The 17,798-nt window shown below is 35.7% G+C and overlaps 1 protein-coding gene across 1 annotated transcript in view; it reads right to left on the bottom strand.

Annotated features, from left to right (window-relative positions):
- Positions 1–17,798, bottom strand: part of LOC133529475 (dopamine receptor 1) — a 172,980-nt gene that overhangs the window by 17,978 nt on the left and 137,204 nt on the right. The window contains exons 2-3 of the mRNA XM_061867190.1: positions 4,375–4,507; positions 1,464–1,554 (exon numbers count right to left, since the gene is read on the bottom strand). Of these exons, the coding sequence (XP_061723174.1) occupies positions 1,464–1,554; positions 4,375–4,404 (121 nt within the window). The 5' untranslated portion in view covers positions 4,405–4,507. The remainder of the gene's footprint in view (positions 1–1,463; positions 1,555–4,374; positions 4,508–17,798) is intronic.

Raw genomic sequence — 17,798 nt, 5'->3', positions numbered from 1 at the left:
AATATTATAAATATTACAACTATTACAAGTCAGGTTATTAATCAAGGCATAACTCAGTTGCAATATAACATTCAAATTAATTAAAATAAATAACAAAGAAAATTAAATGACAGAAAAATTAATATTAAATAAGGAATTATCCTTGAAAAACCAACATATATATAGGTTGGGCAAATTAGTTAGACAATTTTCCGATAGATGGCGCTGTACACAATAATACTGAGTATACTTCTGGTCGAAAGTCTTGTCTGCTTACATTAGATAATTGAAAGTTTGTACAGAACCCTCAGTACGCGAGTTAAACGAATTTGCACTTGACCCGTTTTTTTTCATAACTCGATTTTGATGTTTCATTGATCCGATAAAATTCATTTTAGACTTAGTCGCTGTAAAATAAATTTTAATGGCAAGAGACTGAAAGGAAAATGAATCAAGCGCTAAATGCCGTCGACGCGTGCCGCTTTTAAAGTTAAGGACTTATTAAGGTTATTTCTTCAATGAAAAAGCCATTATAAGCTTAGGTTTAAATATCAAATATTACTTGAATAAAAACATTGCTTATTTCAAGTCTGGTACTACTTTAGAAGTACATAGGTAGCATTTATTTATAGAAGAGTTATAACATTTACGACCAAATTTTCGAATGGCCGCGGGTATAGAAGGAAAGAAGCTATAGTGATTTGGCGAGCGAAAGGTATAACGACTATTATAGGTATGTTACTCGTACTCTGCATAACTACGCATACCAGACATACAACCTTTGTAAAAACAAAATTTGAATTTGGAAATTATGGTAGGTACACAATTGAATGAGTTTCCAATGGTTGTTACTGTTACTGCTGTTAAGCGGTTGGTTGGTTATGCGTGATGGGGCAGCACTGTGCCGCCGTTTGGAATAATTCTTATGTACTTCCATGGCGCGCTTAATATAATTCATCTCGAATGCGGGGCAATACAAGAATACAAGTATCTACATATTCGTGTGATCTTTGGGTAACTAACCGATTAGAGTGACGGATAGCAGAGTGATGGCGTCTTTATTTCTGTACTCCATCACAGTCTCATTAAACTTTAACCAGGAAATACGTCGTCTTCTGAAAACTTACTAAGAAGGAGGACAACAGCAAACTGACGGCGTCTGGGTCACATTGCCATTTCATAGACCTGCCATCAGCAGAGTGACGGTATTCGTTTCTTCCTCACTGTATACCATAACAGTGTCGTTGGACTCGAATCTACCATTGAAGCTACCTGTGTGTATTGAGAAGACAGATCGCATATGATGAACGCCTACTTGGAGCTGGTGTACTTAGTGACGGTCTTGGAGTCTTCACTGACGGCGTGCTTGGCGAGCTTACCGGGCAGCAAGAGCCTCACGGAGGTCTGCACCCCCCTGTTGGTGAAGGTGGAACTCTTGTTGTATTGAGAGTGACTAACACATGGAAATAACTTGGGTATCTTACCGACGAGGAGGACGGACAGCAGAGTGACGGCGTCCGGGTCCTCTCCATCGCTGTACTCCACCGTCGCCGTCTCATTGAACTCAAATACTACCTGCCGGCGTAAAAAAGGGGCGTGTTATCATTTGCCATTTTTTTTTAATTATGAAAAAATGGAAATTCCGGATATGGGATGGATGAAATCATGCTTGTACAATCATTATAATTATTAAGGCTATAAAAAAGTATCATCTCAGATTTTGTTTGAGTAACACGGCCAGAAAATAAATATTTAATATCTGGTCTAATTGTTGTCATGGCCACATAATTATTTTTTTATGAAATGGGAGATATATATTAGTAGACCGTAGATTTATTTTATAAAAATGTTGTCTGTGACGATGTTGTTGAAAGCGAATATCTACCTAGTAAAAAGCGACAGGATCTTAGTCATGTACAGCTACACCAACCATCCCCTAAACGGCTTTCTTAATCGCTCAATCGACCTGATATTTGGCATTAAAGAACATTTACCTTGAGAACGCTATTTTATGGAGATCACCCCATTACAAACACCGCACATCGTTAAGCGTTTTCAGCACATACCAAGCTACGCGGTTTCTATTTCTACATATAATTTGTTAAAAACAATTCCAAAACTCTGCTCAGTTCCGAGGTAACACGTGTTTTGGTATTTTGTCTCCACATTTACTCGCGTAACTTTACACTTTATAGGATAAATGGGTTAGTGCGGGAAGGTATGAATTAAAGTAGTTAATCCAGGCAACTATCGTACTTATATAATTATTTACCTAATTATTTTAATGTAACCTTTGGTATGCATAAAAATTCTTATCTACCTTGTGGTTCTGGCAATGATAAAGCTATATTTAAATCGACCGGGATATAAACCGTGATCACCTTTTATATTGTTTTTGAGCTCCTGATATTTCGACGCAGTCTCACTACGTGTTTGATTCGGATATCAATGGTTTTTTTACACAAACACGCGCAGTGACACTGTGTGTGTGGTGTGCTTAGATAGACTAACAAGTGTGGACGCGATCAGTGGTAACGTTGAAAGCGAACGCAGCCGACGCGCACGAATGAGCGTAGACCGAGCGCGGTCTACACAACTTTAACACCCACCCGCTATCTCCAGTTACCCGTGAACAAGATGTATGTAACTGCGTCGAAATATCGGGAGCTCAAAAACTATATAAAAAGTAATCACGGTTTATATCCCGGTCGATTGAAGTCTAGTGAAACTAACCGTAAATCATTCAAATCATAAAACTAATTTATTTTTAAACACATTAATAACTTGTAGTCAGCATAGTTAAACGCAGCCCTAAGTTCAAATTCGACAATTTAGTTAGATATATTTTCCTAGCTCGTTGCTTAATTGTCGGCAACTATTAAGACAAAGACCCGTCCAATATGTTTTTCCAACACCTCTCGACTATACTAACTAGTAACAGTAATATACTTAATAACTATTATTTTGTCATTGTCGCTGTCTTTGCTCAATCATGTATGTAACTTCAGTTAGGAGAATGATGCTTGAGCAAATTACCATTTCTCAGAACTAAACGATTGCATTAAGTTCATATCCCCGACCCGTCAGCTTTACTCTAATACGCTCCCTTAAATTAATTAATATTGGTCCGGTGCGGTCTGCTCCGTACTGACGGTCAGCGCGACACTAAAACCAGCCAAAGTGTCTCTAAACGTGTCCGTTGTTCGCACACGTATCTTACAGAGACTATAAACTAGTGAACCGATGAAGAAAATGTTCCCGCAGCACGTGCTGCTAGTTGTGCTATAAAGTGTCTTACGTCCATGTATCTCAATTCGAAAAAGTCTTATGTATTAGTAATATTGGTCCATATTGGTAACTGACAATTTGTAAACCTACTTGCGAAGGAATAAGGTTCAAAATTGGTCAGGGTTGGTGGAGAGGGATAGACTTAGGACCTTTTGGAGACAAGGGTAGAGTTTGATGGGTCAGTAGCAATAGGATGCAACAATGTAATAAGATACGTTTGAGATAGTTTGGTTTGTAGGTACAGTTTCGCAGCTTAATGTTATCGTCGAAGGTATGTTCGAGTGTTTTGTTTAAGAATTGAGCATTTTCGAGTTTAGTAGGCCTCTAGGGGCTCCCCACGGTTTTCGTCGATTTTGTCAAGTTTTGAGTCGTTACTCCTACATTTATTCTACAGAAAGAATTGTAAGATAAACAGCTATTGGTTCTTCAATCTTTTATCTCCATTGTGGTCTGCCGGATTTAGAAAGAAATGTATACTTATTTTTTATGATTTTTTTTAAACATTGTAAAAAAAAAATTCGTTATTTGATTGCTGTAATGGATGGATGATACACAATTGAGATGAAGATTATATATTTTAAAATAATTAACACAAAATGCCTTAAATTCTTCAACTTTGATGCCGAGTATCTCAAAGACTGAAGAAAATATGGGATACTATATTGCTTAAAACCGGTGTTGTTAACATAATAAACTACACAAAAAGATATAAAACTAAGGGATTCACATCGAAGGTAATTGGCGCCAGGGGAGCCCCTTAATAAAAACTTTACCTAGAAATACAAATAAGTAAAAAAAACGAAACTGAAGCTTCGGAATGAGTGAAATGTTTGCGGATCATGGGAAGCATTGTCATTAAAAAAATAAACATGTACAAAATTTGTTCCGTAACTACCCAATATAGCATAGGCATCACCAGCATAATTACTTCGTTATACGCATATGGTTGAAAACATTTAAACCTGGTGCCTTATTAAGACAAAAATATTAACCAGGTTGGAACTAATTTTTTTTTGTTAAAATATTTGATTTAATTAAGTAACCAGCAGGCTTATGATGCTCCCTTGTGTAACTGAAAAAAAAAACTGATTACTATATCAAACTTACATTGGTGGGTAACAAAGAGGCGAACTCCATCTTCTGTCGGCTCAGGTCTTCGTGTCCACCTTCATGAGGAACCGCTGCAGTTGGGTGCGCCAAGCGATGCGTAGCGCCGCCATTTTGGACGGGCCTCACATATCTGAAACAACAAAGTAAATATTTATACTCAAAAACATACAATAAAATCAAGTAAATTTAAACCTAATGGTAAAACAAAAAAAAAACTAAACATAAAAGGGTGTCTCCAAATCACCCCCTTACTGCATAACCACAAGAAAACTAGCGGTTGTTTAAAGTTGGTTATTATGATAGTTGATCATATTTTATACCATTAACCTTTTTTCCGGAGATATAGAGAAGTTCCAAATTATTCCTTTTCAGAATTACAATTACGATTGAAAAAAAAAACCTTTAAAATTAAAACGAATTAATCTTTTGCCAGTTCCGTGGCAAATTTTTATATACCAACATAAAAAAATGGATCTAAGAAGAAAAACATTTCTCACTAGATCCATTTTGGATTTATAGACTGGATCTATCGAGAATGAAGGCAAAACTGACTCAATTCTGTATCGAACACAACTTTTTTTTTAATTGATAGATGTCGTGATTTAAACTAACGCTAAAATTGTTATTTGAAAAAAATAATATACTCGTACACTTCACAATCCGATGTAGGCGTAGACAAGTAAAGGTAGATTATTAAATATTACAATGGGTGAACGATGATGTCGCTAAGGTTTGAAAAAGATCACCGATCGGAAAATAGAGCGAGAATATTTGGAATACAATCGTAAAAAATAATTACAACAAAATGTAAAAGGTTTAATTATTTTACAAATAGAAAAATGCTTTATTGCCACAAAAAATAAGTACAAAAAAATCCTTACTTAATTTAAATTAACTATTCTAAGATTAGAACAAAATTATTGTCTAATAAATTAAAATAAAATAATAAAAACATCCGAAATTTCAAATTAGATACAATCAATTACAATTCATTACTGTTAAAATCTAGACTACATTGTTAAATAAACACATTAAAATTAATTATATATAACAACAAAATTGACCGGTAATTTGAAGAAAAGAATTTGTATATTATATTATAATTATATTTTCATCAGACTCTAATAAAAAAATCTTCCGAATTGTATATCTTTTGAAATAATCCGTCACTTTAATATATTTAACAGCTTTTGCTTTACAAGTCTCCATCGATATCCGGTTTCGCAGATATCCACCCTGCGTTTGACATCCGAACGCTCCAAGAAATCTATAAAATCTCTTAGACGTGACACTTCAAATAAAAATCGAGGGAATCCGTATCGTCTTATCGAAATTGCTAATAAAAAAGCAATTTTTAAGAATTTGTGATTCCCTTTTATTAAATTATTCCTTTACTATAGAACGGTAATAGTTTGGCAGAATTATAAATATTTTCATTAATTTTACGAGAGCCGAAATTTGCCGTAGATTTGTTATTATCTCTTTGTACTTAGTCATAAAAATTGTAGGCGATTTTCTTGTTTTTTTTTTGAGTAGGCAAGGAGGAGTTTGATAAACTCATATTTACATCGGCAAAGTGGCCACGATCGGCAGGCTACGTGCAAGAGTATGAAATAACAAACACCTTACGACAAAGACCAAGATAACTGTCTACCAAACTTGTGTCTTGAGCATACTCTTCTACGGGGCCGAAACCTGGATGCCGTACGCTAATCAGGAACAAAGATTGAGCACCTTCTACATGCGCTGTCTTCGGAGTATACTAAACATAACATGGAAAGACAGGGTTACCATCGAAAATGTGCTGGAGATTGTTCAGCTTTCTACCATTACCGAGCTACTCGTACTAAAACAGAGGCGCTTGCAGTAGCTAGGGCACATGAAACGCATGAACAGTGCTCATTTGCCCAGACAGATCATTCTGAGTCAAATTGCATTAGGCAAACATACCGTAGGACGCCCATTACTCCACTTTAAAGACTGCGTTTAACATCAACTGCAACTCATGGGAAGATCTAGAGCAACAAACCGCGTTGAGCCAGCCTTTTAAAGAGGCCACAAAACCTATGACAACTAGGTCCTGGGTTTAAGACTTGGCTCGAAAACGGGTTATAAGACGCATGCACGATGAGAGTCGCTTTGGTCTAGTTTACCTGTCATAAATGTGGACGAACATGCCAAGAGCGGCGCTGTTGCTAGATCACACATGCTGATTAAATCTTCTGTAAAGATGTACAAGGCCTGATGATGAAGGAGGCGTTTAAACTAAAAGGGATAAATAACATTATTTTAACAAAAAACTATTGCAGGCACATGTTTTAGGTAAGGTACACATTGGGGCTGTTTACACATTGATTCTTTATTGCGGGGTAAATGTATGAACTTGTAATAAAAACTAATCAATGTGCAAACAGACCCCTGCGCCACACTTACCTGTATTGACCCTACCTTGACAAGTTAAAGGTTATGACTGATTTAAGAAAATTAAATTATAGGTATCAAGCGTAAAGTATTTTAATTATTGCTTTAAGTCCGTGCAACCAAAATAATTGCTGTAGTTGTTCATTTTGATCATTTGATTCGTAGCGAAATTTTGCTTTGATGAATCGCATTTAAATAAGATAATTGAAAAGTCGTTAATTATGTTCATGGGGGTTAGTAATCGATCATGATGTGACCTTGACTTTAGTTTTGTCTTTTTTGCCTAAATCGTTAAATTATGTTAATGCAACCTGATGTTTTTTTTACGATGACACGCAAAGAGGAAATGGCTCTGTAAACACACTACCTATTAAGTACATAATGTAACGAATCGACATGAACATTTTGCTGAGTGAAATAAAATTAATTGAATCTATCATCATCAGCCATTATAAGCTTTACTTCTTCATCATTTTCATTTTCGATTTCATTTTTTTTTTTTTTTCATTTTCTTTATGCTGTTAGTATGTATGTTAACATTATGTACTTAATAATGAACCTCCAGGTCTATGATTCTTAAGTATGTTAAGTACTCTACATTGTACTTCAAATTCATTTGTATATGTGACTGTTTGTGTTCTAAATAAATTATTTTTATTTTTTACTTATTTCCCCAATCACGGAATACTCGTGTAAAATTGTAGTTGTCTATTTAATGTTTGTTAATAGATATTTTCTAAAGCAAACATGAAAGATTTTACTGCTTATTTATCAGGATCACCAAAGGAGCATAACGCATAACATAAGCCACTAACATACCTTAATGATGTATGTTCTGTCCTGTTTTATGTTTCTTTCTGTACAATAAAGTGTTTTACTACTACTACTACTACTACTACTACCTTCATAACAACCATGACCAACTGACAAGACGCGACACAAGACTATGTTAAATCGCATGCCAGCGAGATAGATGACATGAGTGTAAATTCAATACGGGCGGATATTAAAACGGTAGTTAGCATAGGACTTAAGAAGTATACCTATTACTTACATTAATTTTGCTTAGAAAAAAATGAAAATATGAACACCACACAAAGTAATTCGGTCCGCAATATGGCAATGTAAAGCAACAAGTTACGAAACACGAGCTTTTTAAAGTAACTTTCAACGCCTGTTGGCAGTTACTATCAAAAGCTCGTATACGTCGTGTCATGTTAGGTCTTGTAATGTTTTACATTGCTGCTCACAAAATCTCCAAGAAATAATTACGCGGTCATAATTAAGTGTGACTTAAAAACTTTTTAATTGATGATTAAACAGATAAATTCTATTGGTTTAATTTATCGCCGGTATTGGATTTAGTTACACATTGTATACAGTGTAATGGATCTTTTAAAAGTTTTCTATACTTCGCATTTTCCGCGTGAAGTTGCTCGTGTCCCGAAAGTAATTACCTAATGTTTAAGTTTTCGACTTTCTTCGTGCAGTCTTATACTTCGTCAGTACTTTCTTCTGCCAAAAGAAAAAAAAGGAGATTTATCGAGATAAAAAAACTGACTTTTTAGATTAGTCTCAGTTTTGATTTAAAAAAAATTGAACAATTCGAGCGTCAATCATATTAATATCATTTATTGCATAAATTCGAGCGTCAATCATAGTAATATCATTTATTGCATAAATGTGTTTACAGTAGAACTCATTTGTATCTTATGCACCTAAAGGCATAGCAAGATAGGTATACTTAAATAAGAGTAAAATATATAAATAACATAAAATAATAAATTCGCTATTTGGTTCAAGTTTTAATTTCCAATTTTGAACCCTTCAATAATTTACTGACTTCAGAAACAATAATAATCTTTTTCAGTATTCTTACACACTTAATTTAAGTAATATTGGGAGACCGAGCTTTGATCGGAAAACATATACAAACTCAAAAAATACGCGTTTTCCCAGACGCCCATCTAGATTTTTCGCCCCCAAAAACCCCCGTATACCGAAAACCGTTAGGACCGTTTCCGATGTGTACGTATTTATATATATATGAATTGTATAAATATTACAGTTTATAGAAATAAAGCTCAGATAAAAGGTTCAAGCATAAAATTCCTACGATATGTTGCCGCATCATTCTTGAGAAGAAAACAAAATATTTTTCATGCGAATTAGGGTCTCGAGACGTATTTTATGTAGAGCTGTAATAAAAGGTGGAGTAAAAGAGTAATACTCGAGTATGAGCGTATTTTGTAGATGTCTTAAATGAAATCTTGAAAAGGTATAAAATATCTTAAGTTGGTACAAGGGTCGTGAAGTACACAGGTGAGTAATAAGTCACAAAAGTATGACAAATCCGATTTCAACGTCGGTATTCTTAAAAAATAAACTAACTTTAGTGAGCGTGTATTAGTTGATTGCTTTTAATTTTATAGCAATGTTTATAAATTCTTGATTTTGTATACAACTAGATACGAGAAAGATATGATTTCACCATCCTATATAAGTATGTATTGTGAAGGTTGGAAACCTTCACAGTCTCGTGATAGATAACTGGCAACGATTATTTGAATTCAGAACTATCGCCCTGCTGAAGGAATAAAGATCTGCAGGCGATTTCATTCTGAAAGTGGCAAGCAACTTAATTAGTCGATAGTTGTATTGTGTTGCTTGAAGAAAAAATATAAAAATATTATCAGAATCTACCTGGAGCGTTTAAATTCCCCTACTGAGATGGACCGTATCTCTTTTACAGTATGTACACATTTCCATACAGAAATAAGAAGTAAGCATAGAGTGCTCACTCCATACGTCAGTTTTGGTACCAAAACGCTTATTCGTTTCGTAGTCAACATCTAGCATCGAGTAACGGAATTATCAATACCGCTACTTCACACTTGATGTCTCGGGTGTCGCGACTGACATAATTTGTTTTTCTCAAGAATTTACAACTAATATTACTCAATATTATTATAATATTATAATATAGCTTAATCCGAAATCGGGAAGTAGCTCAAATTTAGCTTCCAAGATTTGACCCCACACTAACTAACATGGTTACATACTAACAGGGCAAGTTGAATAAAAGCTTGTGAAAATACTAAAATCACAGTTAAATGTACGTATTTAATTCTGGAAATAAAGCAGTATCCCAAGTAAATATAATGATTGACGAGCACATTTGGAAGATTAATAAATAATCGATTCTGCCGTGACCGTGACTTTTTGTTCGATCAAACAATGATTTGCCTTTTGGTGGATTCGATTATAATCTTCGTGCAAACGGTGAAAATATGCTAAAATCGGGATATTTTCATAGACCAATAGTGGGACCGGATTTTTGCCCTATAAGTTTCGATAATTCTAAAGAGTGAAAAGTGATGTTTATCTGGTATGGGACATATTTTTAAGCATATTTGTAATATATGAAGAAAATTTAGAACGGGCGTTAGATATAAATAAGGTATTTATGTATTTTTATTGATGAATTTTGAATATTGAATTAAAGTACAAAATTTAAGCATCGTCTTTTATAATATGTATGAGGCTTTATGCTATCAAATTTTTAGAAAAAAAATCAACGTGCTACTTTGTCAAACTCAAATTAGCTTATTATTTTGTCAATATTGAATTAAAGTTTGAAAAATCCACAATATCATATCTAAATTCTTAAGTTAATAGGCAAGGCAAAAAATTAGAAGAATAGGATATGTGCTTTACAATTAATATGCGTTTTTTGTCCTGTAAGATCTAATATTGAATTAAAGTCCGTAGAGATAAGTCTATTACTATAAAATAATATATGCAGCCATTTTATGGAAAGTAAGAAATATCTGTGTGTAGCTTGCATTGTAATAGTAAAATCAATTTAAAAAGGCGCGAAATTCATAACCACGCCGCCCTGGTCCGTCAACATGTCGGCTCGGCGCGCGGGAGCCTATCGTAGCCGACGTAGTGAGCGATAGATACCTCGCCCCGCCCGCGCCCCCCGCTCAGCTTCGCAAGCGCTGTTTGTCTTTTCTTTCAAATCATTCATTTGTTTGTTTATCGTGCACATAAATTAGATGCGGACATTACATGAATTTAATTATAGAATAAAAGTTATTATGACTTCAAAATGAGTGAAAAATGTTTGATATGTGTACTGTACTGACTTAGTAACAGAGAAAAAACGAGGAATTGAGCAGCTAATAACTGCGAGCAAATAATCTTTCTTGGTGATGGGAAAGTTAAATATTTCTACGGGAAGGAGGAACTACGTTTCCATAAAAAGTGTAGATTATACATTGAGTCGAAGGCTATACCGGCGTACAAAAGACTAATGGAGGTGGCATCAGAGGGCTTACCGCGAACCACGTTCGACGTGTTGCCTCCCTGTCATACTTACGTACGAATTTACAAGTGCGACAGAGAGGTAACACGTCGAACGTGGTTCGCGATAGGCCCTCAAATGTACAGCCAAGTGACGATGATGAAAATTACATTTTCAAAACTTTAGTCTTTTGTTACCATTGTGTTAGCCGCCTATACTTACTTTCAACATATATTAGTAGTTTATGTCACTGCTACATAATAAAAGGCATTAAAATACACGAGTGTGGGCTTAGGAAACGAACGAAGTGAGTTTCTTAAAAAGATCACACGAGTGTTTTAATGCCTAATTATCTTATACCTTTAAACGAGCAATTCTTGTATATATATATTTCCGGGATCTCGGAAACGGCTCTAACGATTTTGCTGAAATTTGGTATATGGGGGTTTTTGGGGGTAAACAATCGATCTAGATTAGTCTTATGTTTGGGAAAACGCGTGTTTTCGAGTTTTCATGCGTTTTTCTTTCGACGCAGAATATGGTCGCTAATTTCGTGTTGCCGGCCACTGTACGTCTGGTCCAGCGGGTTAAGACGCGGACTGCTAAACGAGTGTTACGGGTTCGAATCTCGCCTAGTGACTAACTTTTGTTTTTTTTTATATGTTCAATTTTATAGAAAAGATCTCTCTCTAAAGAATTTTAGTATTTTATGGTTTTATTTTTTTATCATAGTTTTTTTTGTGTAATTTGACATTTAGAGACAGTATACATCTCTAATAAAGTATTTATTATTTCATAGATTCGATATTTGTAATTGTTTTTTTTTTAATTTATTGTTTGTAAAAATGGACATGTAAAAGTGCCCCTGTGGCCTATTTGCTGAATAAATGTTTGATATTTGATATTTGATATATATAATTTTTTAATTTTTATTGTTTTAGACAAGTTCAATTTAGTAAAAGAATGTAGTTAAGATTATCACCTATACACCACCATATTACAATAAATAGTTAGTTATAACCGAGCAAAGCTCGGTCGCCCAGGTACTGTATAGTTATTGCAGGTAGTTCGCAATCACATTTTTAGCACAGGCATTATAAGAGAGGTATGGGCATTGTAAATGTCATCTGGCTCTGTGTGGTAGGGCACAGCACAGCGGATGTCATTCCAGATCTAGAGCAGAACCCAACTGAGGAAGTACCTCCACCTTACAGAAAATCGCAGCCAAATAACACTAGACCCTACTCATAGTGTTGTGTTCCTGCCGGTGAGTAAGGTTGCCAGAGCTCAACGAGGGGTGGGAGGGTGTTAGGGTCGGCAACGCGCATGTAACTCCTCTGGAGTTGCAGGCGTACATAGGCTACGGATACTGCTTACCATCAGGCAGGCCGTATGCTTGTTTGCCACCGACGTAGTATATAAAAAAAAAAACACACAATTAAAATATTTCATACGACATGTGCTAATTATTTGTCTCAGTGTAAACAAAAATATATCATAATTATGATATCAATTTTAAAATTCAAAATGGCGGACATGTTTTATAACTTATTTTAAGAAATTATGAGTAGTTTAAGACTTTAAAAAGCAAGAAATTGTTTCTTGCTTCTGTTTGTATATGTATCATGTAGTATTTGATGTTTTCATTATTTTTGAAAGTCCTCAGGGTGCCGATTACGAAAATGACATCCATTATGGAACCCAAGATGGCGGACATTCATTTTTCTTAAAAATCGGTATGGGTGTCATCTCCGAGGTTCTTCGAGGTTCCGATTACGAAAATGACGTCCATTTTGCAATCCAAGATGGCGAACATTATTTTTTCTTAAAAATCGATATGGGTGTCATCTCCGAGGTTCCTCGGGGTTCCGATTACGAAAATGACGTAAATTTTGAAATCCAAGATGGCGGACATTAATTTTTCTTAAAAATCGATATGGGTGTCATCTCCGAGGTGACATCCATTATGGAACCCAAGATGGCGGACATTCATTTTTCTTAAAAATCGGTATGGGTGTCATCTCCGAGGTTCTTCGAGGTTCCGATTACGAAAATGACGTCCATTTTGCAATCCAAGATGGCGAAAATTATTTTTTCTTAAAAATCGATATGGGTGTCATCTCCGAGGTTCCTCGGGGTTCCGATTACGAAAATGACGTTCATTTTGAAATCCAAGATGGCGGACATTAATTTTTCTTAAAAATCGATATGAGTGTCATCTCCGAGGTTCCTCGGGGATCCGATTACGAAAACGACGTTCATTTTGAAATCCAAGATGGCGGAAATTATTTTTTCTTAAAAGTCGATATGGGTGTCATATCCGAGGTTCCTCGGGATTCCGATTACGAAAATGACGTCTATTTTGAAATCCAAGATGGCGGACATTAATTTTTCTTAAAAATCGATATGGGTGTCATCTCCGAGGTTCCTCGGGGTTCCAATTACAAAAATGACGTCAATTTTGGCGGTTCTTGTTGGTGCAGATTTCAAAAATAGAGACCATTTTAGAATTAAAGGTGGTTGATATCACGGCTACACACATCGACACCCATTTCAAAAAGTAGCGTCCGCCATATTTATTTTCAAAATAGATGCCATTTTTGAAATCCACACCCCTAAAAACCCAGAAAACAACACCCATGACGACTTTTTCAAAAAAGTGACGTCCGCCATCTTTATTTTCAAAATGGACGTCATTTGTAAAATTAGTACACATACATCATACAACATGAAAACTAAAAACATTTCCATCCTCTTTTGGGCAGTTGTGTAAGTCTGTGATAACCCTAGGTAGGTACGTAGACCTTGAGCGGTGTCGGCATTTACGCAAACATCAAAGGCGTCGGCCCACTGTTACATTTTACACTGTGGTTTTAGTGTGTAAACGAAAACGTCACATGATATATCAAAAGAAAAGTTATTTTATCTTATACCTTTAAACTAGGGCTCCTGATATCCGTGATACACGCCGATCCGTAGCTACGGGTTCTTAAGCCCGGCGGTACTAAGATCACGAATTTCACGAACACGGCAAGGTACGTACCTCGTACCTGCGTTCGCGTGCGGATTCACGTGACACGCAGTGACCGTGACACGCCATGATACGTAGCCCGTACCTGCGTTCGTGCGCGGAGCTTCGGGCTCGGTTCCGTTGGATAGGCACTTATCGCACGTCTCGTAGGTTCGACACGCCCGGGAGAAAAATAAATAAGGACTAGGTATTATTGAATTGAGTTACCACTTAGTATATTGAATACGGGACGTACATCGGACAAACATTTACGTGTGAATTAAACTTAAATTGTATTTTTGCATCGATTTGAATATAATGGTTATATCTAAATAATTTATGGGGTTATTCTGTTTTTTGTATAACCAGCTATTGATTTTAGTCAAAACTAGTGACCTGCTCGTTGCATTGCACTAATATAAATATAAGGTGTAAAACTCCCTAGTAAGTATCATTATAAAATTATGAACTTAAGCAACGCTGTGCTACTGGTTGTCAAAGTCAAAGAATATAACGTAGCCTAAATATAAACAAGGCAATCCTAATCCAAAGAAACAAAAGGGTAAATTTCTGCAAATCTTTGGTAGGTATGATAAAGATAATACAGGTAAACAAATTCAACAAAAACACATGTACGGGGCCACGGAAAAAAAAGTACGCAGCTGCAGTACTTATCAGTTTCGGACTTTCGGCACATTAAAGAGTACTGTTTTGTTTCTAGATTGAAGGTAATAATGACATATTATTGTTAGAGTGTTTTATTGTATGACTAACAAGCTAAGCCAACATACCGGGTTTTTTTGTAGATAATAAGTGCAGTTGCAGGTGCAGACAAAGATAATAAGATTTGCGAGCGACTTATTAAAATGAAACAAACCATATACATAAGTAGCTGTGGGCTTTACCTTTTGTTCGTGAAGTTGAAAGAAGTGACCGCGATGTTTTGTTTTACAAATTTGTGGTATTTTTTATTTAATCTGGAGGGGGCAGTTTAGAATTTTGAACTCGCATTCATTGTCATTAGTTACTCCTGACATCACAGTTGGTCTTCAAGTTTTAATTTAGCCGTGATTTTAAAGTTATTTTTGTTGTTGTTTCGTAATTATTTTTTTTGTTATTGTTAGTGTATGATTAGTGTTACTCTAATGGTGTGTTTAAACTATTAACAATGAAGAGAAGTTGGGTGTGGAGATATGCCACCAGAGTAGGGTTGCCAGATCGAAAGGCGCTATTATCGGGAAAAGATATCAATTTTTCGGGATTTTGGGACTGAAGTCGGAAAAAAAAACGTTCAAATTATAGTAATTGTATTAATAACAACGATATTTTACATTATTGGCACTACGTCAGCTGCTCTGCCCATAGACGTTTTTATATAAAAATAATATAAATTCTTTGAGATCTTGAACAAATAAAAAAAAATGTCTTCTCATTATCTACCTATACTATCATACTTATACTTATTAGGTATCAATAATCAACCAAATTTATGGAAATAATTTATTTCTTAGCTTGCCACATGTATTTTATATTACTTTTGACCGATTTTACCATTTCTTGGCCTTTTTCGCTATTTAAGCTAGACTTGAAAGTCATGCAGTTTTCGTCAAAGTTGAGTCGAATCATTAATTCGGCTTTAATTAGATCCATTCCCATTCTATTCCTTTCTTTTGTGTAGAGGTAAGGCAAACGCGCTCCCGCCCCGCACCGCACCCCTCACCGCACAATCTCACGCCAGCTCGCCACGCGCGCCCCGCGCGCGCGCAGTCAGACGCCCTTGACGCGGGTCGCTCGCTCGTTTGCTCGGCGACAGTTCGGAACTTGAAATTATTGTTTTATTATAACGTGAAGCTGTTTTTCGGGACAGTCTTCACTTCGTCGGGAATCGGGAACACATGCTAAAAATCGGGAGAATCCCGCCAAATCCCGACCATCTGGCAACCCTACACGAGAGTCGGAGATACAGCTTTATGTACCTTGTGCAATGATCGCACAAATAATGAGTTTTCCTGTCGTATTATTTGTCGTATTTTAGCAACCCGTTTATTAAAGTAGCTATTCATTGTAATCAATGTTTGGTTCTTTTCATTTATTACTCATTAATATTTAAAAGGCTTTACTAATGGAAATAAATTTTAATTCAAAAGTAATGAAACGGAATTAGAGCTTTGAATAAAAAACTCACGATACATTTTTATTCGTAGCTCTTAGAGACCGCATCGTATCTTCACTCAACGTCGCGGGCGGACCGAACCGGCGTGTTCTTAAGATACGTGAAGCCGTGATCACGCCTACACGGATTTACACGGATTCACGTACCCTAATTTCACGTAGCCGAATGTCACGTGCGGAACGGACCATAAAACCGTTGCCGTGAAACACGAAACCGGGCGCACGGCTACGGGTTCACGAATCACGGACACGACCGCGAGCCCTACTTTAAACGAGCAATTCTTGTATATATTTATATATATATATTTCTGTGATAACGATTTCGCTGAAATTTGGTATATAACGGTTTTTGGGGGTATACAATCTATCTAGATTAGTCTTATGTTTGGGAAAACGCGTTTTTTTCGAGTTTTCATGCGTTTTTCTTTCGACGCAGAATATGGTCACTAATTTCGTGTTGCCGGCCACTGTCCGTCTGGTCCAGCGGGTTAAGACGCGGACTGCTAAACGAGTGTTACGGGTTCGAATCTCGCCCGGTGACTAACTTTTTTTTTTTTTTTGATGTTCAAGTTTATATATAATTTTTTAATTGTTATTGTTTTACACAAGTTTAATTTAGTAAAAAAAATGACCTACGTAATAAGAGAAATCGACAATAGATGGCGTTACTCGGTGACAAGTGCTGTAAGGTTAAAATCGATTGTAAATAATAATAATTGTCAGTTCACATTTTACTTTTTAAGTTTATGTAGATTATCACCACCATATTACAATAAATAGTTATAACCGAGCAAAGCTCGGTCGCCCAGGTACTATATTACTAACTGTACTAGGTTGCCTTTTTAACAAGTTGGTCCAGTCCATGGTTGCCTACATTTTATATAAAAATCGGTTAATCTAGGCGACCATTAACTGGACCAACTTTTTTAATACGGCAACTTTCAAATAAGCTTTCATTTGATATATCATACGATGAAATAACAAACAAAAAAACTATCCGTACGCAATCTTATAAGGCAACCTACTTGAAATGTATCACTGTGAATTTTGTCTTACATTTATTTCTTATCAGAAATAAATAACATGAGGGTGCATATACCTTATAATGTATCTCTATATAACTATCGGTTATCAATATTAGCATTAGCGGTTAACAACAACATTCCCCTTAAAACAAATAACTATTGCGAGGAAAATACCAAGTCCAAACATCTGAAAAAAATCGGGAAAGAAAAGCTGCAACTGGCTTTTAAAATGGTACAAGGAAGGGTGGGCGTGGGTGGGTGGTGGTGGGTGATCTGTATGAGAATGTGTTTTTTTTGTCTCTATTTGACCCAATGGTTGACTGGTAGAGAATACCTTTTGGCATTAAGTCCGCCATTTGTGTTTTTTTTTGTTTGTGCAATAAAGTTTAAATAAATAAATAATATTCATGTAACGCGATAACGAATTCTACGTGAACGAAACCGCGGGCAATACCTATTATAGTAACAACAAAATAACAATTTT

This window comes from Cydia pomonella, chromosome 21, assembly GCF_033807575.1.
Source record: "Cydia pomonella isolate Wapato2018A chromosome 21, ilCydPomo1, whole genome shotgun sequence".
NCBI lineage: Eukaryota > Metazoa > Arthropoda > Insecta > Lepidoptera > Tortricidae > Cydia > Cydia pomonella.
Note: the sequence above shows the minus strand (reverse complement) of the source record. Positions and strands in the feature narration are given on the sequence as shown.